At 43.8% G+C, this 26,230-nt stretch overlaps 2 protein-coding genes across 10 annotated transcripts in view; one reads left to right on the top strand and one right to left on the bottom strand.

Moving 5' to 3' along the window:
• The window catches only part of ZC3H14 (zinc finger CCCH-type containing 14), a 41,657-nt gene extending 19,130 nt beyond the window's left edge, over positions 1–22,527 (top strand). For 3 of the 8 annotated variants that reach the window (XM_061429655.1, XM_061429657.1, XM_061429658.1), the window contains 6 exons: positions 7,919–7,993; positions 19,422–19,542; positions 20,180–20,316; positions 20,579–20,667; positions 21,655–21,761; positions 22,250–22,527. In XM_061429655.1, the coding sequence (XP_061285639.1) occupies positions 7,919–7,993; positions 19,422–19,542; positions 20,180–20,316; positions 20,579–20,667; positions 21,655–21,761; positions 22,250–22,256 (536 nt within the window). In that variant the 3' untranslated portion in view covers positions 22,257–22,527. Of the gene's footprint in view, positions 1–4,308; positions 6,430–7,918; positions 7,994–14,130; positions 14,291–15,032; positions 15,266–19,421; positions 19,543–20,179; positions 20,317–20,578; positions 20,668–21,654; positions 21,762–22,249 lie in introns of those variants that run through there. The other 5 variants (XM_061429652.1, XM_061429654.1, XM_061429653.1 and 2 more) reach the window with 4 other exon arrangements.
• Positions 22,528–22,913: 386 nt separating this feature from the next.
• Positions 22,914–26,230, bottom strand: part of EML5 (EMAP like 5) — a 159,899-nt gene continuing 156,582 nt past the window's right edge. For both annotated transcript variants that reach the window (XM_061429644.1, XM_061429643.1), the window contains exon 42: positions 22,914–26,169. In XM_061429644.1, coding sequence (XP_061285628.1) covers positions 26,133–26,169 — 37 coding nt within the window. In that variant the 3' untranslated portion in view covers positions 22,914–26,132. The remainder of the gene's footprint in view (positions 26,170–26,230) is intronic.

The following is a 26,230-nucleotide window of genomic DNA, read 5'->3' on the forward strand; positions in this document are numbered from 1 at the left end:
TAAGTAATATACCTATTTCTTGTGTAATTAACTGTGTGTATCAGTGTATTTTGACTCCTGAAAGATAAAGATATTTATGTCCTTAAATTCTTACGTGTCTTTTCTCATCCCCTTACTTTTTAAATTCTGTCATCTCTGCTTCTGTATTGCTGAAGAAGATCGGATGCACAGGATGTTCTGATTTTTGTTTTGTTCTTTTGTTGTTGTTCTGCTTGTCTTGTTAGTACTCTGCTTTGTAGGTTGGCTCTAAAAGTTGAGAACCAATAAGCAGCATTTAAATCTTTAAGATACAAAACACTTCTCAGGCCCAACTTTAGATCGTCTCGTCCAGTTCTTGGTCTAGGATTTCCCTGGAGTTGTTTCTTTTCTTTTCCTTGTGTTCAATGTTTTGATTTTTTTAGGTTCTTCCCCCCTTCTTTCCTTGCCCTCCTGTATTATAGTTGGTGTCTTTGGGTTTCCCTTCTTTCCTTAAGTGCCTTCCTCCTAGAACCTCTGTCCTTGTCTTCTCATCCCCCTGGTCGCTCTCTGGTCTGCTTCAAGGTTCCGTTCCAGGATTTACTCCTCCCCTGAGTTCACGTTGCATTTCCTAGATCCCCTTTGTCTTCCATTTTTGTCACCAGATCATGAAAAAACTTAGGAGAAAGTATGGGAAATAAATTTTCTTGGCCTTTAGAAATCTAGTGTTTAATTGATACTAATTGATTCAGTACAGAAGTTTAATCCTCAAAAGTTGGAAGACGTGACTTCTTTGTCTTGAGGTTTCTTTGTTTATGCTGAGAAGTTGATTGCCCATCTGATTCTTAGTCCATTATTAATACTAGGGCTTTTCCTCTGGAAATATTTAGGATTTTCTCTTTTTCTTAATGGAAGAATAGTTGATTTCTATTTCAGGTGTACAGCAAAATGATTCATCTATACATACATATGTACATACACATACATACATACATATGAATTTTTTCCTTCAGATTCTTTTCCATTGTGGCTTGTTACCCTGTGTCCCTGATGTCTAACATTTACTGTGATGAGTCTAGGTACAGTTAGTTACTGTCTCTTTTGGGTCCTCAATTGTGACTTGATCATGTTCTACTCTGAAATATTTTCTTTTTTTTTTTTTTGAAATATTTTCTTGACTTTCTCTTCACTTCCCCTATTTTTTCTTTTTTTTCCAAAACGGGCAGATTTTTTAAAATTTCCACAAGTTCTCTCTTGTTTTGTTTTTCATATTATCTTGTGAATACAGGATCATTTCAAATTGTCTGAGGAACATAGAGGGTTTGAAGGATTTTTGTTTAAGAATTCTTTTTTGTTCCCCCCAAAATAGTTTCCTATCAGTTTTCATTTGCTCTTTTTGCTATTTCATTTGTAGGCTCTTTTCAACAAGTCTGATCCTAATTTAAGAAAGTGTTAGTCACTCAGTCCTGTCAGACTGCGATCCCATGGACTGTAGCCCGCCAGGCTCCTCTGTCCATGGAATTCTCCAGGCAAGAATACTGGAGTGGTAGCCATTGCCTTCTCCAGGGGATCTTGCCAGCCCAGGGTCTAACCCAGATCTGCATTGCAGGCAGATAAATTCTCTACCATCTGAGCCACCAGCAAAGCCCCCAGTTTAAGAAAAGGCAGTACAAAGACTTAGCTAGAGTTGGGCATGGGCTGGAAGCTTTATCGTTGGCAGGTTTTATTTTAAATAAAGCAGGCAAGGAGCTGCTTTATCGGCCTTGAAATTGCAGAGGAATTTCCCTGGGGGCGCCTTATACTCCCACTAGCTGCCTGGATTTTCCCCAGATCATTTGCTGAGTTTCTTTGGAAAAGAGTATTTTTTTTAATTAAAAATTTTATCATTTAAATGTTGTGTGCCTATACCATTCGGAAAACCTAGTTTTTTGTTTCATATCCTTCGAAATCTTTGCTGATTGCTCCAGCCTCTCATCCGGTGCCCCTGTGTTCATTTCATCTGGCTCAGCACTGCCAACTCTCAGCTTTGTGTTTGGACCTTGGACCTGAATTCCTATCCAACTGTTTTATATATCTCCTTAGATATATAGTGAACCCTCCTAAACTTGTCTAAAACCAAACTGCTAACATCTTCCTAGCCAATCTGTTCTTCCTCCAGCCCTCCTTGTTTTAGTTAATGGTAGCCATTCTTTCCAGTTGCTCAGGCCAGAAACCTGTGCTGTTCTTTCTTTCACACTTTCTGCCTTTCTTCCTTTCTTCAGTCTCCTTTCCTTCCTTCCCTCCTTTTCCCTCCTCGTCATCATCTACCTTCAGAATATATTAAAGTTCACCCACCCCTTATATCTCTGCGTCTTTTGCCCTTGTGAAAGCCATCGTCCACGACTTGCCTTGATGACTGCGGCGATGTCCTTCCTGATCTGTCCCTCGCAAACTTCCCTGTTGCTGTCTGTTCGCACAGCAGAGAGGGATCCTTTTAAACTGTGAGTTGGATCCCAGCACACCCTTGCTCAGAACCCTCTGCTGACTCCCTGTTATGCTCCCAAGGACAAAAGCCCTCCCCGATCTCATCACCTACCCTGCCAGGCCCCCCATTCTGTTCCTCTTGCTCTTCCCCAGACCTGCTTGGTGTGTTTCTCTTTCGGAGCATTCAGAGAAGAGCATGTGTGAGCTGCTTTTGCCCTCTTCTGGGAATGTTTGCTTCCTGTCATCTGTAAGCTTGCTCATCTCTGAGGCCTTCCTTAGGCTCCCAGCCCCATTCTCCCTAATCCACTTTCCTAAAACTTTTTTCCTCTGTAGCACTTAACTGCCATCTTTTTTTAATCCAGATTTGGGACTTTAAATATCAGGAACATAAAATATATTTGTTTTTGAGGCTCATCTTCCCCTCACCACCTCAGTGGAAGCTCTTTGGCAAGGGCCGGGGGAGGGGGTGTGTGTGTGTGTGTGTGTGTGTGTGTGTGCGTGCGCTTTGTTGGGGGGTGTGTGTGTGTGTGTGTGGTTTGTTGGGGGGGTGTGTGTGTGTGTGTGGTTTGTTGCTCTGTGTGTGTGTGTGTGTGCTTTGTTGCTGTTACTGAGCACCCAGAACACGGCTGGCATGAGGTAGCAGCTGAGTAGACGTTTGTTGCCTTCGTGGGTGTGTCGCTGCTGCCGCGCTTGCAGCTCTCGCAGTGCCTTGTCTATGGCTCTTCTGCTGGGCCTCAGCCAGTATTCATGTGTGTGTGTGCTGTTTTCCAGAAGTGGTTGAAATCTCACCTGCTATAATCTGCTCCCTAACCACACAATGCTAAAGTCATTTTTCAGTCTGTACACTCAATGTATGTATTTCGTTTATATACACACACTCAAATGCTATTATTGATATGTAGGAACATGTAAAAACAGAGTTCTAAGGAGTATCGAGATAAAAAATATTTTTAATATAATAGAATTTCTGATTTCCTTTCTCCACCTTCGTGGAGGAAGTGGATTATTGTCTTGGAAACCCAATTTGAAATCTACTGCTATATGTTGGTAAGAATTTGCGCCATTTTCACATTCTTTACTTCATTTTTATGGACTCTCCAGAAGGAGAGGCTATAAATGTATATACTTAATGTATATCATGTTGAACTGGAATCACTGTGAAGACTCCTGGTAAAAAGGAGTTTTCGTATTCAGAGAAAACAGGGAAAGTCCCCTCCGTCCTGCCCACCGCCTTCTGCAGAGTGAGCTCCACGCTTGCAGCAGGTGTGCGGCTGCAGTCTTCGTGTTTTTAACAATCTGTTTGTACATATCCATCCTTTCTGGGCAGAGCAGAATTCTAAGTGTATTTCTGTACACACATACACATATGTATAAAAAGAGTTATACCACATGGGTTTTCTTTGTAATGCGTTTTGTTCCATTTACTGCATCATAGAAGTGTCATAATGCAGAGGTTATGAGTAGGGGCTCAGGGAGATAGACTGCTAGGGTGTTAAACCAGGCTCTGCCACTCACTCGCTGACCTTAACCTTTCTTGAGTTCTGATTTCCCAAGAATATGTGAACTTTCTCTGTTGATGAATATTTACATTGGAGTCTGTGGAAGGATCGTTGCTTACTTTGCATTCTGAAGTTGAGCTGGGCATGCATGGGTGAGCAGGAAGCCTCCAGGGGGCTCCTTTTGGGCACCTGTTTCTTTGTGACCCATCCCCTGACACCCCCCTGCTTCTCTCACTGCAGCAATGTCTGCTGCCCTCCAGTGGCCCCTGACGTGCAGGCGGTGCCGGGCCCAGGGGGTGCCACGCCACCACCGTTAGCTGGCGCTCCTGAGGAATTCCATGTGGCTCCAAAGCCTTGTTAACTTTGAAAATTATTTTCTGTATAAAGATTTTGAAGATTTAGGTTAGTTTACAGGTAAGAATGAAGAAGTAAATAAAGATTCTTATATAAATGTCAGTACTTTTTATTTATTCTGTTACAGGGAAGCCAAAGGCTGCAGTTCTTTATACAAATTCTTTTGGAGGGGCTGTGGGGAGTCGTGTTCACCATCTTGCATCATCATATTTTGCACAGCTTATTTGTTGGCTTAGTGAGTAAAACAAAGTAAAAACCTTTCTCAAACTATAGCCATGGAGAGATATACTCTGATGCATTCTCTGAATGCAGCAGACATTCTCTTGGATCGGAGGGCTTTAATTTTGTTAAGATGATGATACTCCCCAAATAGATCTTGGATTCAACTCAGTCTTTGTTAAAAATTTCTGCTGGCTTTTTTCCAGAAGATGCAGGCTGATTCTGAAATTTACATAGAAGGGGAAAGGACTTGGAATAGCCATAACTATTGAAAAATAATAAAATTAGAGGACTTACATTTTCCATTTTCAAAACTTACTGCAGAGCTGCAGCTATGCCATCTCCTGGCACTGGCATAAGGGTGTACATATAAATCGGTCGAATCGGGGTGAGAATCCAGAAATGAACCGGTGTGCTTGTGATCTGTTGTATTTTGACAAGGACGTAAAGACTGTTTATTGGGGAAAGAAGTCTTTTCAACAAATGATGCTCGAGAACTGGATAGCCACATGCGAAAGAATAAAGTTGGATCCTTACCCTGCACCATATATGAAAATTAACTCAAAATGGATCAGATGCATAAGTGTAAGAACTAAAATGACAACACTCTTAGGAGAAAGAGTTTGGTATAACTAAGTGAAGTCGGACTAGACAGTGGTTTCTTGTATGTGGCACCAGCAGCACATACAGCTAAAGAAAAAATAGGTGAAGTTGGGCTTTATCGAAGTTCAAAGCGTCTGTGCTTCAAAAGATAACTATCAAGAAAAAGGCAACCCACAGAATGGCGAAAAGTCACCTATGTAATAATTATGTAGCAGCAAACCAAGGCCAAATCCTCATTGTCTCTGTCTTTAAATTTCCACCAGGTCTCATATCAGTACAGTTGAATTCCGTCATCACCACCATTTTTAATAAGGTTTGTGTCTCATTAGAGACACATGGGTGTGATCAAAGGTCCAGTTAGCTTCCAGATAGTGTCCTATTACTATTTTCAAGGGGAAATGAAATTCAAAATACTAGATAAAACAATTTAAAAATAATGCGAAGCTTGACAGTTACAGGTACATTGATGAGCAAAAGTACATTAAGTTCACGTCATATTCAGGTATAAAGTACTTTATCTTATATTGCTTATTTATGCCTCAGGTCTTCAGTGGCCCTTTTCATATGAGGTAAATAATAGAAAATTCTTGGTGTGTCGTGTGTCTGCTTCCAGCCAATCACAAGCCAGAGTTGTTTCCTGTGTAATAATAGGGTCTGTTGTTTGGAGAGGAGCTGTAAGTAAGACTTACAGGATACAGGGGGCTGTGTGTTAAGGCTTCTCGGTTGAAGCAGAGAGAAAATTGGGTCTGGTTTGTTGAGCATTTTCAGATTTACTTTGAGTTCTGACTCCAGAAATGTACAATCCTGTCTTTTCAATTACAGGTTTTAAAACGTTACTGATGGTTTAATACTTCTTAAAGTCACAGCCTTAATGATTGCTTTTACTTTTGATGAAAGCTTAGTGAGCTGTGAAAGAAAAATTACCAAATATTAAGGAGAGAGAATTTTATGAAAATGTCATCAAGGTTTCCATCACCATCTTTACCAATTTTCTTTTCACCTGGGCCAGTTGACTTAGGTTCAGTAACAAGTTCCTCTTATTCACTGAATGAGCTAGACAGTATTTCCCATCTTTTAAGGAAAATATCAACTGATATCAATGAAATTAAAGGGATGAAAGCAGCAATTTTGACAGTGGAAGCAAATCTGTTTGATCTTAATGTTAGAGTGTCACAGAATGAAGCAAAAATTTCATCTTTGGAGGTTAAAATGAATGAGTATTCAACGTCTGAAGGCAGCAGACAGTTTGAAGATCTGCAGGAGGAAGTAGATTTTGCATCACAGTCAAGGACTACTGATGTAAAAATAATTGGTTTCCTTAGAAACATTGAGAAAGGTAAATTTTTAGAATGTGGTATTGGGTAACTTGACTGTCGCTTTCATATGGAGGCAGCAGGTCACAGAGAACTTGAATTTTTCGTGGACCTTTAATGACAAAATCTTGTACATGATTTGTCTTAGAAACCTAGACTTTAGAATTCCATCCTTTTTCGTGGATCTCTAAAAATGATGTTTTGAAAAGGTTAGAGAGGTGAAACAAAACTTGAAATGTGAGAGAATGGTCTTCTTTCATCTGTCTATTTGGTGAAATTACTTTAAAATGTATAATTCTGTCACTGTTCACTGTTTATGCTAAAGAGACCTGTTAGTATTTGAATTGGAAGAGCATACTCCCTGTAACCTAATCACATGTCAGTTTCCCAGGCAGCCCTTCAGGAATACAACTTGGCTAAGTATCTGTTTCGGGTCAGCTCCTGAGGATTTACTGGATTTTCAACCATGGTAATTTTGGAAGAAATTAACTTATTCTGGGGAGTAGGGCACATCATTAGGGAGTAATGTAGTGTAACTCATTTAAAAGAAAATAGCGGATAACAATTTGGCAAATTTTAAACTTTTTTAAAAACCTCTTAATGAAACATGATAGTTGGTAAGCAGCTGCCAACTTAACATGCTTGCACTGAGTGAGTAAACTGTCCTTGTGAAACTGATGCAGTAGGTTTACTAAGCAGCAGCATGCACGCTCTCACTGATACTTCAGTAGTGTTTAGAACCCTATCAACTGCGTCCCTTCCTACACCGTACTGTTTGGCTTCTAAATCAACAAGTGAGGACCGAGTATCTGCTAGGCTGGGGTGTTCGGAGAAGTATGACACCCTTGCAAACCTCAACTTGAAGATAGAAAAATCAGTTCTATATCTCTGTTTTGTTTTGCAGTGTAACTGAGAAAATTGTGAATCCATGTAAGAAATAATGCTCGAGCTGTGTGTCTTTCTTGCAGGATCGCTAAGTGCTTGTCCCGCGTTCTGTGGTAGAGGGCCTGGGCTGCAGCGCTCTGAGTGTCTCCTTCCCTGTGTGCTGCTCTCTGCCCGTCCGAGCCTCAGTGTGTCCTTTGGGAACTCTGTTCTGCGGTGGGGGCTGCCTTACCCGCTGAGAGCCCAGCAGCAGAGGGAGACCTCCTCGCGGGGATCTTGCCGCCGGCTGTCGCCCGTCTCCCCGGGAGCCAGCCGAGGGCCCAGGCAGCTGCCCCGCTGGCTTCTGCAGCCCTTTGCCTTCATCACTGTGCTTCTCTCCAGTCCAAGGAAACCACCTTCCAGACAGGGAGAACCGTGGTCATTTTTGGTTTAACCTGAGTACAGGTTTTTGTCTTACAGACGTTTGGTCTAGGATTATTATTAAATTGTATTGTGGAAGCTTTAAGTTATTTTAAAGACTTTCAATTAGGAACCCAGAAAGATTATTTTGGTCTTAATTCCTGGGAAGCACATGAGCTGCTATTGTTCGTTTTTTTTAAGCATAGTGAAGTTTTAAAATTTATGTTCTAGGAACTCAACAGAGGCAGTTGTTATCCCGATTGCAAATTGACCCCGTAATGGCAGAAACTCTGCAGATCAGTCAAGGTTGGTGCTAATATTAAATTTCCATTTGTAATCTAGCATTTTTCAGTTGCTATTTCCATTCCTTACACCTCATTTAATGTATCCTGTGTCTCTTAGACCGTGCCCTAAGATGCTACATTAAGATCTGTGAAAATATTTTAGGGCCAGGAGTCGGGACCTGCGTTTTCTTCATGCTGAGTGGTGTTTACATTGTTCACCTCACACAGAAACTTGCTTCCTCTGACACCATCTCACCCCGGTCCCTGGAAACCGTTGGCTGTTCATGCCTCTGCTTTAGGGACCTCTTGAATCCTTACCCTGCTTTCCATTGAACTTTCTCCATTGCTCTGAGCTGCTTTAGTGTCCTCTGGCCTGTTAAACCTTATTCTCACTTTGATTTCGTGTTAGAAATGTTGTGGCCAGGTGTTTACCCAGAGCTTATCATTCTGAGAGCTGCTGTAACTTGTTTGCCTGTCTCCCTGACCCCCAGCACACATAGGCACATCCCACGGGCTACCGCAGGACCGTGGTGAGCACCTGATTTATGTCTGGTGGGACCGTTGTTGGAAGCTCTGGTTCCTCGACTACTCCGTGTCGACTCCTACTGAATTTTCCTCACCTGTGTTCAGGACTCCACAGTCAACAACGATATTCCCTTACCCTTCCTGGCCTGCTCAGAAAGGTGTGCTTATTCTCTCCAAGGATTACCTTCTACCCAGATGCCACATCATACCCAGTTGGCAAATACTTTGGTGTTGACACCCTTCTGTGACTTTCATCTCTCCCTCTCTCTGGTTTCTCCCTTCTGTCCGTCAGAGTGTTGAGATACACTGCATCCTTGATTTTGCCCTCATTCCCCAGCATTCCATCCTGCTTCTGCGTAAGTACTTTCATTCACAATGTGTGGTAGCTGCGGTCGGTGTGTTATTGGCACCGTCGGCACTTGCGCATCTCGTGTCTCCTTCGCTTACTTCCGTCCACAGTGCGTATTCTGTCTGCATCAAGCCGCTCTCCAAGGCTTACGTGTGAGTACAGCCGTTGCCTGCCTCCCGCTTTCTGTTGTTTCTGAGAGCCCTTTTGTTTCTGCGTATCCCTTTGTTTTATTAACACCCTGGCTTTATTTCATGTCCTCGGTGCCTTCTTACTTCTCTGAAGATACGAAAGGTGGTTTTGGACATTTTCTCCCCGCCCTTCTTGGTCTTGTTTTCTCCAGGTGGTTTGTTTTGATCACTGTCTTTCACGATAGAGGTTCTCAGGTGTCTGAGGATCCTTGCTTAACTTGTAATTTAAGAGCGGGGTGCTTAAGCTGATTGGCCTTTTGGGTTCATTAATTAGAGGATGAGGTAAGGGACTTTTGACTTCTGAATGCAGGTCCTGCAGTAAAAGAGTGGCTTGTCCGGCCTGTCTGCTTTGGCGGTGCTGTGATGTCTGTGTCTTTGAGTCTTTTAGGTTGGTCAGCTTTTCCAGAGAAAGATGGTTCAAGAAGTGGATTGGGTGCCAGGGTTCTGGGAGCTCAGTGGGGACGGAACTGAGGTAGGCACCTCAACATTAACTTCTGTGTAATGTTTACTACACACACACACACACACACACACACACACAGTTTTCAGAACAGTACTTCTTTCAACATGGCTGGCATTCATTAGTCTAGAAACCCTCTGTTTTTACCTTTTCAGGAGTCTAAAGCTCCACTTTGCTCCAGGGGAGAAGTGGTCAAAGATTATCAGGAAATCTAACTGCTTTTTACAGTTTTAATAGTATGCATTGAGTTAATTTTGCACCTTTTCTGTCAGACCATGATGCTTCATCCGTAAGCCTCTTGAGCAATGATCAACAGGAAAGCATATTTCCAGTTATTCCAAGTGTCTTCAAGGGTCGCAGTAGGGGAATAGCTGTGGTAAGGATCACAGAAAAGAAAACGGATACATAGAGTTTAGGGAGAGCTACCTGCTTCTGGATGGACCCTTGAACCTGCTTCTGCTGTGCCCTGCCTTCTCCCAGCCCCTGCCCAGGCCCCCTGTGCTGCCCACTTCTTGGCCTCGGAAGAAGCTTGGGATCCATATTATTCATTGTTAGTTGAAGACTCAGCTTTTAGAGATCTACTAAGTTTTCCCCTTTTAAAATGTGCTTATTGCCCCCGACATACCATGTACCCACTGCAGTTGTAGTTAAGTGTAGACTCTTAACCACTGGAACATCAGGACAGTCCCTGGTTATCTCTTCTTTTACAATTATTTTCTTTGTGAGGTGTTTTTTGTTTTTTAATTTAACCCTTTACTGACATTTTATTAGAGTTTCAGTTCAGTTCAGTCGCTCAGTCATGTCCGACTCTTTGTGATCCCATGAATTGTAGCACACCAGGCCTCCCTGTCCATCACCAACTCCCAGAGTTCACTCAAACTCATGTCCATCGAGTTGGTGATGCCATCCAACCATTTCATCCTCTGTCATCCCCTTCTCCTCCTGCCTCCAATCCCTCCCAGAATCAGGGTCTTTTCCAATGAGTCAACTCTTCGCATGAGGTGGCCAAAGTATTGGAGTTTCAGCTTCAGTATCAGTCCTTCCAATGAATAACCAGGACTGATCTCCTTTAGAATGGACTGGTTGGATCTCCTTGCAGTCCAAGGGACTCTCAAGAGGCTTCTCCAACACCACAGTTCAAAAGCATCAGCTCTTCGGCGCTCAGCTGTCTTCACAGTCCAACTCTCACATTCATACATGACCACTGGAAAAACCATAGCCTTGACTAGATGGACCTTTGTTGGCAGAGTAATGTCTCTGCTTTTGAATAGGCTGTCTAGGTTGGTCATAACTTTCCTTCCAAGGATTAAGCGTCTTTTAATTTCATGGCTGCAATCACCATCTGCAATGATTTTGGAGCCCCCCAAAATAGTGTCTGACACTGTTTCCACTGTTTCCCATCTATCTGCCATGAAGTGATGGGACCAGGTGCCATGATCTTCGTTTTCTGAATGTTGAGCTTTAAGCCAACTTTTTCACTCTCCACTTTCACTTTCATCAAGAGGCTTTTTAGTTCCTCTTCACTTTTTGCCATAAGGGTGGTGTCATCTGCATATCTGAGGTTATTGATATTTCTCCCAGCAATCTTGATTCCAGCTTGTGCTTCTTCCAGCCCAGCGTTTCACATGATGTACTCTGCATAGCAGTTAAATAAGCAGGGTGACGATATACAGCCTTGACGTACTCCTTTTCCTATTTGGAACCAGTCTGTTGTTCCATGTCCAGTTCTAACTGTTGCTCCCTGACCTGCATATAGGTTTCTCAAAGGGCAGGTCAGGTGGTCTGGTATTCCCATCTCTTTCAGAATTTTCCACAGTTGATTGTGATCCACACAGTCAAAGGCTTTGGCACAGTCAATAAAGCAGAAATAGATGTTTTTCTGGAACTCTCTTGCTTTTTCCATGATCCAGTGGATGCTGGCAATTTGATCTCTGGTTCCTCTGCCTTTTCTAAAACCAGCTTGAACATCTGGAAGTTCACGGTTTCACGTACTGCTGAAGCCTGGCTTGGAGAATTTTGAGCATTACTTTACTAGCGTGTGAGATGAGTGCAATTGTGTGGTAGTTTGAGCATTCTTTGGCATTGCCTTTCTTTGGGATTGGAATGAAAACTGACCTTTCCCAGTCCTGTGGCCACTGCTGAGTTTTCCAAATTTGCTGGCATATTGAGTGCAGTACTTTCATAGCATCATCTTTCAGGATTTGAAATAGCTCAACTGGAATTCCATCACCTCCACTAGCTTTGTTTGTAGTGATGCTTTCTAAGGCCCACTTGACTTCACATTCCAGGATGTCTGGCTCTAGGTGAGTGATCACACCATTGTGATTATCTGGGTCGTAAAGCTCTTTTTTGTACAGTTCTGTGTATTCTTGCCACCTCTTCTTAATATCTTGTGCTTCTGTTAGGTCCATACCATTTCTGTCCTTTATTGAGCCCATCTTTGCATGAAATGTTCCCTTGGTATCTCTAGTTTTCATGAAGAGATCTCTAAGTCTTCCTCATTCTCTTGTTTTCCTCTATTTGCATTGGTCACTGAGGAAGGCTTTCTTACCTCTCCTTGCTATTCTTTGGAACTCTGCATTCAGATGCTTCTATCTTTCCTTTTTTCCTTTGCTTTTCACTCCTCTTCTTTTCACAGCTATTTGTAAGGCCTTAGAGTTTCAGGAGGATGCAAATGTGTGGATTCAGCCTGTGGTCCTCACCCAGGAGGTGTCGCTAACTCTGCCATCTGTCTGCTCTGCCTGACCCAGGCCGTGCTCAGGAGTGTTGATGGGGTGACGAGAGGCTCGTGTCGAGAATAAAGCTGTTTTCTGTGCACACTTGTCTGCACTCTGTGATGTGTGGCCCTGATGTTCCCATGTTTTCTTCCATCTTCTGTCTTTTGTCTTCTGGGACTTCACTGTCTGTTCTTCCACTAGTTCCTTTTCCTTCTCCTTCAGTTCCCTTCCTCTCCTGCCCCTTAAAATGTTACCTTTATCCTGTATCCTGCCCTGAGCATTATTTTCATCTCGTCCATATTCTCCCGAGATGCAGACTAGTAGAACTGCTGTGCCTCAAAGAGGGAGAAGAGGGGGGTGAGGAGCCGCAGCCCACAGACTGCACCCTGGCCCCTCCGTCTGCTAGCTGTGCGGACACGGTGAACCAGAGCAGAACTCAGTGCAAACCAGGCGTCTGCAACCCAGGAGGGATCTGCTTCCTGGGCTGTCTATGAGGGCTCAGGGAGAAGATAGCCATGCTGAATATGTACAGTTGACCACACGTTGTCATCTCACCATCAGCAGAGACTCTGTTTCTTTCTTCTTTCCCGCTCGTAATAATAAAATCTGAATTTTCAACTTCTTTCTGAACACCTGAGAGTCCTGCAAAGACCTGAAGAAGCCTGAAGTGGAAACGTGTCTTTGCCCTCTGTTGAGTCTGCTCTCTACCCTGTCCTGATCGTGCTCCTCCCCCTCCTCCTACACTCATCTGCGTCTCTCCTGCCCTTGCAGGGGGAGGCAGGTTGCCTCTTCCTGGGACAGTCGTTTAAAACGCACCTGCTGTCACTGCTAGTGCCGCGTGAGTGTAGAACGTGTCTCCCCTCCTCTAGGTGTGCGAGAGGAAGGCGGCGTGGGCAGGAGCCCCGTGGCTGAGACCTGGGGCTCCAGTCCATTCCTCCCACTTTCTGTTTTTCTAAAAAAACATGCTCATGTCACTTCACTACTTAGAAACCCTGGTTTACTTCTTACTTCTTGACCAGAATCCAGGCTCATCGGCACGGGGGCACATAGAAGACCCTTTGGGCCTCAAGCCTTCTTGCTATTCAATCTGTTCAGCCTGCCACTGGGGTCCCTCTGTTTCTCTGCTTTTTCTTGGCGTAGCTCGCGCAGTGCTCTTAGGTTTCCGTTTTACTTAACGGGTGGCCCTGAATCCGCGTGCTCTGAGCTTTGGTCTCTGTTGCCTGTTGAGGAGCAGAGCCGCTCCTGACGTTGGTCGTGGCACCTGCTGGTGTGCGGGCGGTCTGTGTCCCGGGCCTCGGGTCTTGGTGTATTTTATAAAGTACTTGAGCTTGAAAATTGTATTGTCGGTGATGTGATCTGTGGCTGCTTGCATTAAAGTTCAGTGTTATCCTTGCTGTATTTTTATCGATGTCTATTCATCTTAAAATTCTTTTTCAAAGTAGTCTGTCTTCAACCAGGCGAAACTATGCCACTTTTATTGTTTTCATTCGGGTGTGCTCTGTTCTATAAGTGTGCAAAATGAGCAAAACAGATTTTAAAGAGTTTTTTAAAAATAGCCTTTGTATCATGATTCTAGGGCACATTAGGAGTCTGTATTCTTTGTTTATAGAAAATATTGTTGTACTTTATATTGTTACTAATATCCCATTAGGTACCTCATGGAAGAACCTTTCTTCTATCTGTAGGCAGGAAGTTCATTAGAATGCCTTGGTAATACGCTGTATGAGCAAAGGAATGCTTGACTTCTTTGAAAAGATGTTTGGCATAGAACTGCAGCCTTATTCCTAAGTTGAAGCATTGTAATTTTCCTTTAAAATAATTACAAATATATAAAGGGTTGACATTCTTCTCGCGTGTGTGATGTTGGGAATGCGAGATAAATTCAGAAGTAAACATTTGTGGCCAATTTCTTTGGCTCAGATTACTATGACATGGAATCCATGGTCCATGCAGACACAAGATCATTTATTCTGAAGAAGCCAAAGCTGTGTGAGGAGCTCGTAGTGGCAGCGAGCCAGGCGTCGGGGATGGAGACTGCAGACGCCCTTCGGGCCCGCTCGGGACACCTTGTGCAGACACGGTAGATGGCCTCTTTGCTTTGTAGCTCACGTGTGTTGATAGACAGTGGAAGTTAACCGCCAGCGCCCAGCCCCCTCCTGCCCGTCCTGGCCCCAGTGTAGATGCTGTGTTGACTGAGAAGTTAGGCCGTGTGTCATAAGGCACACCCAGTTCTCAAAAATTTCAGTTCATCTTTCTTATTCAGAAATCTGTTACCATACAAGTAAGTCAGTATATGATTTAGCTCTTTTAATAAGATTATTTTCTTTATGCACATCCAGGAAATGAAATTTTAAAAGCCAGATGATAAGAATTAGGACATCTCAGTCAGAGAGTTAGCAGATTGGGTTGGGGTGATTATCGCCATAGATAATGGACTGAATGTTCTGTAAGGAAACAAACGTAGAGTTAATAAACTTAGTGTGTACAGAATGGCTGGCTCTTGTGTTCTGAGCATAGATGCTGACTTCTCCATTTGTTTCCACATGACCCTGTGAAGGTCCAGTGGGTGCCGGGGTCAGGGCTGAGGGAGAGCGCCCTGAGGGCAGCCTGAAGGGCTGGTGCCGACGCCACAGAGATTGGCCCTAGTCATCGTGCGTGAGCAGGAATCTGCTAGCTGTCCCTGGGAGTCCTGTCAAGGCTTGTTTGTTAGTGAAGAAACTGCAGACCAGTCAGGGCAGTGGTAGTTTTTTGAAGAGCGCTGTAGGAGGCTCGGCTTTTTGTGCGTTTCCCTAATTCTGTGGTATTTTCTATCTGTCTGGCAGAGATCTTGTACAACCAGATAAACCTGCGAGTCCCAAGTTTATAGTGACGCTGGACGGTGTCCCCAGCCCCCCAGGATACATGTCAGATCAAGAGGAGGACATGTGCTCTGAAGGAATGAGACCCGCACAGCACCCTGCAGCCTCACACGGGGGCCTCGCGGGCCTCCTCCACCCGCAGCGGTCGCGCGTGCTGAGCAGGCAGCTTGAGGACCCAGATGGTAGCTTTGCAAACGGTGTGTGGGGGCTCAGCCCGCCCTCTCAGGGTGCCGGCGTCACGAAGGACGTCTTTGCCATGTGTCTCTACCTCGAATGAATGTTGGTTGGAGGTCTTTTAATTGTAACTTGGTGGTGGCCTGTATACTTCTTCAGACTAAATGGCCAATTGAATTTGAAACTGTTTGTCCTCTGTGTATGCCAAAGCGGAGTTCCACCGTGGAGGCTGACAAATGCCTCTCCACGATGCTTGTTAAAGGATGGATTCTTGCTTGGTGCCTTGTTTATCCTTTTTTCCCATTTAGAAACTGTATTTGTTATGTTCCTCTTGAACCAGCAGCAGTTGGTTACTCTTGTAATCAGTAATTAACTGGACAGAAAACTCTATTTGGATTTTGATGTTATTTCTACTTCAGTGAAATTCCCTTGAAAGGAGTTTCTTATCTGATACTTCAAAGTACTTCTTGGAGGTTTAGGAAAAAACCTTGTTTAAATTAATATAGAAACATTGTAGTAGAGATGAACTCAGTTCAAATGGTGACATGATTTTAGGCAGATGGACACTTCTTAGCAGTGCTTCTCTCACTGGAATCAGTGGCCAGTGCAGTGCCTTGAGCATTTTCATTCTTGATAGTGAATAGCAGTCATATTCCTCACAGCTTATAAAGATTTTAGGAACACCTTCATTGGTAAACCAGAGAGACAATTACTGAATATTAAATATGAAGAGCCTCAAAGAAAAAGCAATAATGGGTTCTGAAATTTTCCCACAGTAATCCTCCTCTTGTTAGAGATACGAAAATGTATTAAATACCTTTTTTAGTCACTAAAAATAGCCTTTAGGGGGAGATCGTCAGTGAGCAAAGGACATATTGCTGCTATCTTGAACAAAGTGGAGTGCTGTGAATCAGTTCTGATTGGTGGAGTGAGTTATAAAATCTTGACTTTTCTTTCAAAGGAAGAAAAATTGTACGTGTTAATAACAGAGGTGATAACTGCAGTAGTCAGGCAGTTCAGATTTCTTGACCCCGTATATTTTGTTTAAAATATGAGAAGATTTCAGTGTTTTAGTACTTTGGATTTCAGTTTGGTAGTTTAATTTTTGGTACCTTAGGGTCTTGTTTAGTTGCCAAGTCGCATCTGACTCTTTGTGACCCCACGGACTGTAGCCCCCCTGGCTCCTCTGTCCATGGGATTCTCTAGGCAAGAATACTGGAGTGGGTTGCCATGCCCTCCTCCAGGGGATCTTCCCGACCCAGGGATGGAACTGGCGTCTCCTGCACTGGCACGTGGATTCTTTACCCCTGAGCCACGCGAGAAACGCAGTTTCAGGTCTAATTTGGTTTAAACGTAGACATGCGTGTGCAGCTTTATTGGTGTATGCGCCACAGCAGTGACCCTCTGGGTAGCGGAAGCTGTCCCTCAGGCTGCGCGGTGCTGTGGCCGTCACGGAGACGCCTGTGATGGGGCGCTGCCTTCACGGCTTTGACCCGGGCCTCTCAGTTTCTCGCTCCTGCTCAAAGGCAGAGCTCTGTGGCGGAGGACGCAGGGAGGCCAAGAAGGCCCCATCAGGAGGCTCTCGTCCGGCCTGCTCTGCCCGCCCGGGTGGGGGTTTGACACTCGGTAGTTGCTTTCCTGTCCAGTGTTTCAAGGATGCCACCAATCGCAGCGGCTGTTTTAAGCCACCCTGGCTGGCCTTTCACGGCAGCCCAGATTTTATACTTTGCGATAAAAAGTGAATTTGCCTCTTAAAACTTAAACAGGAAGAGTGTTCATAGCTTATGAAGTAAACGTTAGAGAAAACCAGAGTTGTGAACTTTGTGGCGTTTCCTCACTGTGGGTGGGGTTGTACGGGTGGCTTGTCAAGGTTTCCTGGTTAGGGAAGCTTGTGTGGGTGTTCTGGTGGGTGGAGCTGGATTTCTTCCCTCTGGAGTGCAATGAAGTGTCCAGTAATGAGTTATGAGATGTCAGTGGGTTTGGAGTCCTTTTGGGCAGCCTGTATATTGGCGCTCAGGGCTGTGTTCCTGTGTTGCTGGAGAATTTGCGTGGTATGTCTTGCTCTGGAACTTGTTGGCCCTTGGGTGGTGCTTGGTTTCAGTGTAGGTATGGAGGCGTTTGATGAGCTCCTGTTGATTCATGTTCCCTGGAGTCAGGAGTTCTCTGGTGTTCTCAGGATTTGGACTTAAGCCTCCTGCTTCTGGTTTTAAGTCTTATTTTTACAGTAGTTTCAAGACTTCTCCATCTGCACAGCACCGTTGATAAAACATCTCCTTTCGAAGACACTGGGCTGCCTTTCTGGGTGCCTACTGTCCTCTGCCGGCATTCAGAAGTTGTTTTATGGATTTGCTCAGCATTTAAATGTTATTTTGACGAATCTGTGGGGGAGAAAGTGGTCTCCCCGTCCTCTTCCTCTGCCATCTTCTAACTTTGTGTATGTATGACATTTTTTTGTCAGAAAGATACTGTCCTTGTCCAGTGTCTAACTTCTTAGTGTTGCTCCTGAGAGCTGTCAGGAGCTACTTTACTCCGTTTCCAGAACACCCTGCTCTTGGGTATTCTCTTAATGTCTGGGTTCTCATGTATATGCCAGAGTTTAAAGCATGTTCTTTAGGAGGGGAAGGTGAAACACATTTTCTCTGCAGGAATTACACATCAAAAAAAAAAATTAATAATTGGAGAAAACCCTTCCTTCCAGACTATCGTAATTTGAGACTAAGGATACTTTTCTATCCTGGAGCTAGATAATGACCTTCACTGAGTTTAAAGGCACTTGGGCGCAGTCTTGGCAGTCTGGGGGTGCTCGTGGTAGGCTTCAGGGCCAGGCTCTGTGCCGTGTTCTCGTTCTTGAAGATGGAGGTGGGCGCGCTGGAGCAGGAAGTACTCCTTAAACTGGCTGTGGAACTGCCTTTGATCGATTGCCTGTGCTACATTCTTGTTTCCATGGAATCACAAAGCTCTAAGGAAGACAGTTTCTCTTGGTTTAGATGAGGAAACAGGAGTTCGGAGATGTTGGAGCACACGCCTAGGGTGTCTAGCTCAGCCGGTCAGCGACAGAGCCAGGTTTGAGCTGCAGGAGGACTTGGTGGTGTGGTTGAAGTGCTGTTTGCTCTCATAAACATGAATGAGAAATTTGTTAGTAAGACCCTTGGGTTTTTTTCCTAGGGTGTCGGATCAGTAGCTGGCATCTCATTATGGTCTTCAGGTGTTACTTGGTTTATTCTGTGTTTTAAGTTTCAGTTAGTTGCTGTCATTTAAAAATTAGATGGCATAGGGGACTTCACTGACCGTCCAGTCGTTAGGACTCCCAGCTCCCACTGCAGGGGCCTGGGTTCCCTCCCTGATCGGGGAGTGGAGGTCCTACATGCCGCACAGCTCAGCGCAAAAACAGAGTAGAGTTTAGATCCCAGACGAAAAGGTGTTTGCTTCCTGAGTCGGGCGCAGTCTGGTGGCACGAGTACCGTTTGCTGACATCGGCGTTGTTGAGGGTGTCGTTTGACGCGCCCGGGAGGGGTGGTGCTGAGCAGCACCTCGGGGTCACACGTGTGCTCTCCCCACCGCTCTTCTGAGCAGGTTTCCTCCGTGAGGCTTTCTTCCATCGTCACCTCACATCTGGACAGCCTCACGCTGATCTGTTAAGTGATCCTCTGGGCCCCTCTAGGTCCTAGGACATTTGTGGCGCTTTGGGCAGAATCTTTGCCTTCCTTTGTCCATTGATGTGAATTTATCACCTGTACCTAGAAAACTGCGCATGCCTTGGCAAGTGGGGACACTTGTTTGTAGACACTGACCGTCCTGACCTGAACATTAGAATTCGTGCACGCTTTTATCTCCTCGTGTTTCCAGTTCCCATTTCATTTTATTGGTTCCCTAGTTGACACTCTTTTCTCTTTTAATCTTCATTCAGCTGAAATAATTCTGAGAATTGGAGTTCTTCGGGGAGAAGTGACTCTTGTTGAGTGTCCCTGTCCGCTTTCCTCTTCCCGTTGAGAACACTAGTCTACATCCTAGTAATCTTTCTAAGATTCTAGTTGTATTATTTGGACTCATTTGTTTTGTGTTACTGTAGACATGGAACGTAAGGCTCTAAGACTGGGTGTTGAGGGAAGTTTACTAAAGGGGTCACGTCCTGAGTTGGTTATAATAAGTGAAAGACTTTTGGTTCGTTCCCCTCTGTAGCTGAGATGAGCGAGCTGAGCGTGGCGCAGAAGCCGGAGAAGCTGCTGGAGCGCTGCAAGTACTGGCCTGCCTGCAAGAACGGGGACGAGTGCGCTTACCATCACCCCGTGTCGCCTTGCAAGTGAGTCGCAGCAGCTCGCGCCTGGCTTTCAGGTCCCTTCCTCGGGAGAGCCTCCTGGCGCTCCTGTGACCAGGCGTGGGCTTTGTAACTGCGTGCAGCGGAGGCACTTGTGAGCCCTCCAGGACAGCGCACACTGGTGTCGTCTGAGCGCAAGGTGGCAGGGGTCGCCTCTGTGCCTCTTGAGGTGCTTAAACTTCTGGGTTTGAGGATTCTGTACATTGAAGGAGTAACAGACAGGTTTGGCCTTGGGAGTTTAAGATGAAGCAGGGCAAAAGCTAACAAGAGTTTTGCCAGGACGCACTGGTGGTAGCAAACGCCCTGCTGCATAAAGTGTTAGAGAGACCTCAGTTACAGAGTAGACGGTGTCTCTTCTTGTCCCAAGAAACACTTCTGTCTCTCATGGTGACTTGGCTTGAGATGAAAGTCTGTGATTCCCCCAGGCCTTGAAGTAGGCATCTGTGCCCTGTTTTGATGTCTGGCGTCATTTAGAAATGGGAGTTTGCTTTTTTTTTCTTGTTACTTCAGTGTTTCTCAAAACAAGTAGTGATGGAATTAAGAGCACAATGGACCATCTCTACAAAAAAACCATGTATTTGGGAGATTAAATGTGAATAATACGTTTTATTTTGTTTTATAGAGCCTTTCCCAATTGTAAATTTGCTGAGAAGTGTCTGTTTGTTCATCCAAATTGTAAATACGATGCAAAATGTACTAAACCAGACTGTCCCTTCACTCACATGAGCCGAAGAACCCCAGGACTGCCTCCAAAACCAGGTCAGTGACTGCACTTCTGCATTTGAGTGAAGAGGGGAAAGTTTTGTGACTGTGAACTGAATTAAAAAGAAATAGTTTGAGGTCATTGTGTAAGAATCAGTTAACTAGTTTTACAGAACAGGTGTGTCCATTCTGTAGCATTCTAAAGTGTTGTATCTTGAGTAGTGAATATTATAAATGTCCATTTTTTAAAGTAGTTCCCATAAAAACATCCACAAACTGCACTGAAAATTATTTTGCCAAATCTCATCTCTGTCCGCAGTCACAGCACCAGCACCGCCTTCCAGTAGTCAGCTGTGCCGCTACTTCCCAGCGTGTAAGAAAATGGAGTGTCCCTTCTATCATCCCAAAGTAAGAACTTTCACCTTCCCAAAAAGGAATTTAGTGGCAGCTTGTTCACTAGCAAACTATATATTGTCTTCCTTTTTTTTTCTTTCCCAGTTTAACTTTTTTGTTAAAAGTTAACGTCACGGTTTTTAAGACCTTTAAGTTATTCCCTAGTTGTCCCTGAGCCTGTGTGTGGCCCGTTAGGCCCAGTTGTCTGAACTGGTTTAATGTTAGTAGACTAACCTCCCGTGGGCTCAGACGGTAAAGAACCCACTTGCCAAGCAGGAGACCCGGGTTCCATCCCCGTGTCAGGAAGACCCCCTGGAGGAGGGCATGGCAACCTACTGCGGTATTCTTGCCCGGAGACTCCCACAGACAGAAGAGCCTGTGGGCTGCAGTCAGTGGGGTCGCAGGGACTCGGACGCGACTGAGCGGCCCAGCGCAGCAGCCTCCCGTCCCGGGAGAGGGGCGCTCCCTGCTGCTCGTCGGGTTCCGCTCTTCTTTGCCCCAAACGTGTGTCCCTCTCCCCACCCTCATGACAGACGGGAGGCGCTGAGGCGCAGCGGTGCTCAGTGACGCCATCTGTAGTCCACACGGGTACCCGCAGTTGGTCGACGCGTCTCCAGCTGTCTGGCTGCTCGGCATGAATCACCTTCTCTTTGAAAGGCAGCCTAGTGGCCACGTGAGAGGCCTTCAGTTCCCCAGCTGCAGTCGGATGCAGATGAGGGTGAAGATGGGGGTGCTGGGCAGGATGGGCAAGTGGTTATTACAGGAGTGAGAGGAACTCTGTTATACGCTCAGCGTCCTTTTGAAGTTTACCTTGTTACTCTTCGATTAGGATTTTGTCTTGGTGGGCGTGCCTGTTTGAGGGCTTCAGTAGTAGTAAAGGAAATGTGAACAGTCTGTGTCTGCTGCCCCGTTGCCCTTCCAGGCTGGCTCCTGTCACCCCAGGGGGCTGTGGGTTTCTGCGTTAGCTTTGCAGGTGTTGTTGAAACTGCTCTCTGTCTTCAGCACTGTAGATTTAACACTCAGTGTACGCGGCCTGACTGTGCGTTCTACCATCCCACCATCACCGTACCACCACGGCATGCCTTGAAATGGATTCGACCTCAGACCAGGTAAAGGTTAGACGTAGTTTTCCTAATGTCATTTCAAATGCTTTTCTAGTATATGTAGTACTTTCTTACATTTGTAAGCATACAAATTTGGGGGGAGCATCACTTTTTGTCTGCTGTTCACTTAAGGGTCTTTGGCAAAATAATTTACTACATAAACCAAATTTTGTTTGATTCAGCAATTGCTTGTTTGCCTCAGACTTTAACTTCTGAACGCACTATGTGAGCTCAAGGCCTTCAGATCACAAACTTTCACATCAGTTTTCTTAGACATTGTTAAACGTTGAAATTAAGTTTCAAAATGTTTTACTGTGACCCTTACATTTAAATGCGTATATTAGTATCTTTTATGTACCTTATATAATTTATTCTTTTACAAACTTTATCTTTACATTGTAATCTGTAGAGCAAATGTCTGAAAATACTCAACTTCTATTAACTGACGTTAATTAAAGCAGCTAATTGAAAAACTTTTGGTTTTGTTTATTCAGTGACTGACACCCAGTCCTGCCTGACAGAAGAGTGTGGCGTTTGAGAGTTTCCACCTGCTGATGAAAGACATTCTACAGAATTTGTCAAATCTTTGAAACTTGGAATATATTGCTTTCATAATATGAAGTTTATTGCCTATCTGAAGTGTCTAATTTTTCAAGTTTGTAAGTTTATTAAGTGATTTTAACATTGGGTCTTTTTTTGTTGTTTTGTTTTGACTGCAAAGACAGTTTAAGGAGAAGCTGAAATCTATTAAAACACTTGAGGCGCGTTTGTACTCTGTGTTCAGGTATCAGAATTTACAACGTGGTGCCTTCACTGTTGCTACTGCTGATCCAGCCGAGGCCCAGCAGTGCAGTGTGGAGAGTGCTGTGTGAGGGGAGGGTCCTTATTCCAGAAGTTGGATGGCTGCTCTCACGTTCCGACTCCCCAGAAGACACGAGTGGCCCAAAGTGCTGAGGTGGCATAAAACAGTTATTCAGTCCTGCTCTTTCAAGTGACTTTAGCCTGAAAAGCATGACTATGAAGGCTTTTTGAGTTGAATGCTGCTTTGGTGAACGGCTGCCAAATACCTGCTCCCTTGCTTCTGAGAAAGGGTGAGGGAGCGGGGTGTGCAGGATGAACGTGGTTGGAATGGCAAAGGCAAAAAATAGGAACAGCTCCTTAAAATGCTTGCATTTACTGTTAACGTATGCTTTTTAAATAAGTATTTTGGGGATCTACATTATCACAAAATTATACAAAAATTTTTTACAAGTATATACATAAGGTTATCAGAACAAACTTTAACTCACAAGATGACAGCTATACATACATATTCTCACGTTCTGAAAAATAACATTCTCAAATAACTCCACAGAAAATATAATTACTGAAGATAGTTTTTTAAATGTAAAAATTAGATTTAAATAGTGTATTTGAAATGACAGTCTATAATTACAGAGATCAGATGGGTCAGCTGCAAAACAGGACTAGGCTTTTGGGAACTGAGTGAAAATGCAGAGTTTTGTGTGTGTGGTTTTAGAATTGTTAAGGCAAGAAGTGTCGAATGCTTTAGAATTAAATAACAGCTCACTGATTTTTAAAGACAATGTAGCTTTTCAAAAAGTAAAACTAAAAGTTGGTTAGAAAAAAAGAGTTAATGCAGAAAGGATAGTAAAGATCAAAATATTCTAAGGACCAAATTAAACTATATAAAAAAAAGTTGTTTGACATGCTTATTAGTCATACATCCAAGAGATAAAGGGATAGTAAAACTACATGTGTGTAAAAGTCCATGTTTCAGATGCTAAAACCTGCAGCCTTGTGGCCAACTCTTTGCTGTTGGAAGAAGAAAGAATTAACCAGTTATTAAACCATCTTCTAAGTTGCATTTTGCTGAGCTTATAAGACTTGAAACATCAGAACAAGCAAGAGAGTACACAAGGGCATACGTAAGGCTCTCGTGTTGGTAGCCTTGGCTGAAATGCAATTCCACTTCATTCTAAAAAGTTTACTCCACCGAATCTAAGGTATTTGTTCATTCGAGTGTTGACTTGAGATGCTTTATTTCTGCAGAAGAAATTTGTTTTAAATTGTATTTACAGAAATTTAAACAGACTTTTTAGTATCAGTGCTCATAAATGGAGTATATTTGTATTCTCATAATTTCACTGTAAAGAATGTAAGCGGGAGACAAGAGCTCAAGTGATTTAGTTCAACCGTTTTGTGAGGAAATAATGTGCTGAAATCAGATTTTTTTCTGTTTAAGGAGACACATTAAGAGTTGCATCTTTCAGCCGCTATGCTTTATGGGCAGGCAGAGGTTCACTATAACTTGGTCCAAAATGAACCACCATCAAAAAAGTTCACAGAAAAAGAAGGGAGCAGAGGTGGCCGTGAGTGGCACCAGGATGTCTGGGCATGCGTTTCCCTACAGAGAGGCAGCCAGCGGTGCCAGGGGAGGGCTCAGTCAGTACTGCACACGGGAACAACCCTTTGGGTTAAAAATAAACGGTGTAATGCACGCGGCCTGTCCCGGCTGTTCACCTGGCCTCAGTTGATGGTTGGTGTGAGGACGGCAGTTGTGGGCTGACGACTGAACTCCGTGGGACCATGTCAGGACTCGGACAGCAGGGATTGAGGCCGCCGCCCGCGGGGAGAAGGACGGCGCAGGGGAAGCAGGTCATCTTCCTGCTTGCTTAAAGCAGGTCATCCGTGTGGTTCCACGATTATGGCTGGAGTTTCTGCCTGCGCTGTAATGAGACTGAAATTTCTCTTCAGGCAAAAGCAGGTAAACTTGACCCAAGGAACATTTGAAGCTGCACCGCCTCAGACAGGGGGGAGTGCGCTTCAGGGGAGTTGTTAGCTTTAACTTACTGACTGCTCCTATAGAAGCTTTAAATATTAGTGTTTCATCAAATTGGGCTTAAGAGAATCCATTGACACGAAAATGAAAGAGAATGATCTTAGGGTTTCAAGCTTCTTAAACGAACACCCCAGTCAGTCCTTCAGACGCAGCTGTTCAGAGCTCTAAAGCCGACCAGGTTCAGTCACTGGTTGGGCTTCCATGATGTAACTCGGCCTTTTCTGGTTTTAATATTTACAGGGTATTGCACATAGGAGACAGATGACCAGAACCCGAAAGGCTCTATTGCACACACAGATAATCACACGTGAAAATAAAAATCCACAGGACCAATAGCGCATCTTAAACTTCTTCATACTTAGAAAAATATATTTTTAAATAGCAGTCTGCATAATTTCCAGTCCTCAGGAAACTAGAGAGAAGCTAAATAGGAAGTTCCTGAATGGCAAGTACTGATCTTTGGCAGCATTTAAAGGGAACAGGAGTAAAGACCTAAGGTTCAGCCCCAGTCCACCAAGGAAGAATTGTAGATGAGTTATATAAGTGGACTGATACTCACTGGAAGTCCGCCTATGGGGTGGCATACATTAAACAAAATTTTTCCATAGAAAAAAAGGCTATAAAAATTTTATTTCAATAGTTACTAAATTGTGTAACTTTGTAAATGTGAATTTAATGCTTTAGTTTCCATGTTAAATGTTTCTATTAGATTGCATCTTTAAATACTCAGCATTCTCTCCCAGTTAAATAGTACTACTGTCTAAAACCTTAAACTGTACATCACTGGAAATGATGTTTATCATACTTTTTCATTAATGAGGCTATAATCACGTTCTACTGTTTGAGTTACAGAGATGAATTCTGGATGTTAAGAGTGACAGCTCAGAAATGAAAATGTAGTGATCGTATACTACTGCCTTGGGATTTGTTCTTGAATTTAAAACTTGCAGGAGAAAAATGTCCTTTATTAACGCTTAGGAAGCATTATATTCTCCAGTAGACCTCCTGTATGTTTTCTTAGGGAAAATAATGTTTGCCTTTTAGAAACTGATCCTTTTTAGGGTGATGGTATATTTCCTTATGTAAAATAAACCAAGGATAAAATACTAAACAGTTGAAAAGAAAAATTCAAAAAAATTTTTGCTAAAAAAGAGGATGAAAATTATCCAAGTTGGGTTTTTAAGGTTTTGGTTCGTTTTTTTGAGGAGCTCTGTCTCCCAAACCTCCCCAGCAGGGCTGCCAGATTTGCATACTCCCCAGAATGGAGGCTGGCTGTCACCATCGGTTCATTTAATCCTTTCTTGACATGGGATTACCTGGCAGTGTGTGGATTATGGACAGTTACCTTGTGCATATTACAAATATTTTGAACCGATCAGTCTTCATTTTGACAAGTTTGGGCATTTATCCCTGTTTCAGTCTTAAGTTAGCACCACTGACTGCGCAGGGCTTGGTTCTGATTATTTTTTCCGCTTGTGTAGTCCTGCTTTTCTCAAGGCTGTTAATTTACAGAATCTTCTCAGCATCCGTATCTTTCAGTGAGGCATATGTACACATTTCCAGACAAATAAACTGCAATCAGAAAAAACAGCAGTGAGTTCATGATATTTCTAGATTCTCAGAACAGTTTTTC

Source organism: Bos javanicus, chromosome 10 (assembly GCF_032452875.1).
Source record: "Bos javanicus breed banteng chromosome 10, ARS-OSU_banteng_1.0, whole genome shotgun sequence".
NCBI classification, from domain to species: domain Eukaryota; kingdom Metazoa; phylum Chordata; class Mammalia; order Artiodactyla; family Bovidae; genus Bos; species Bos javanicus.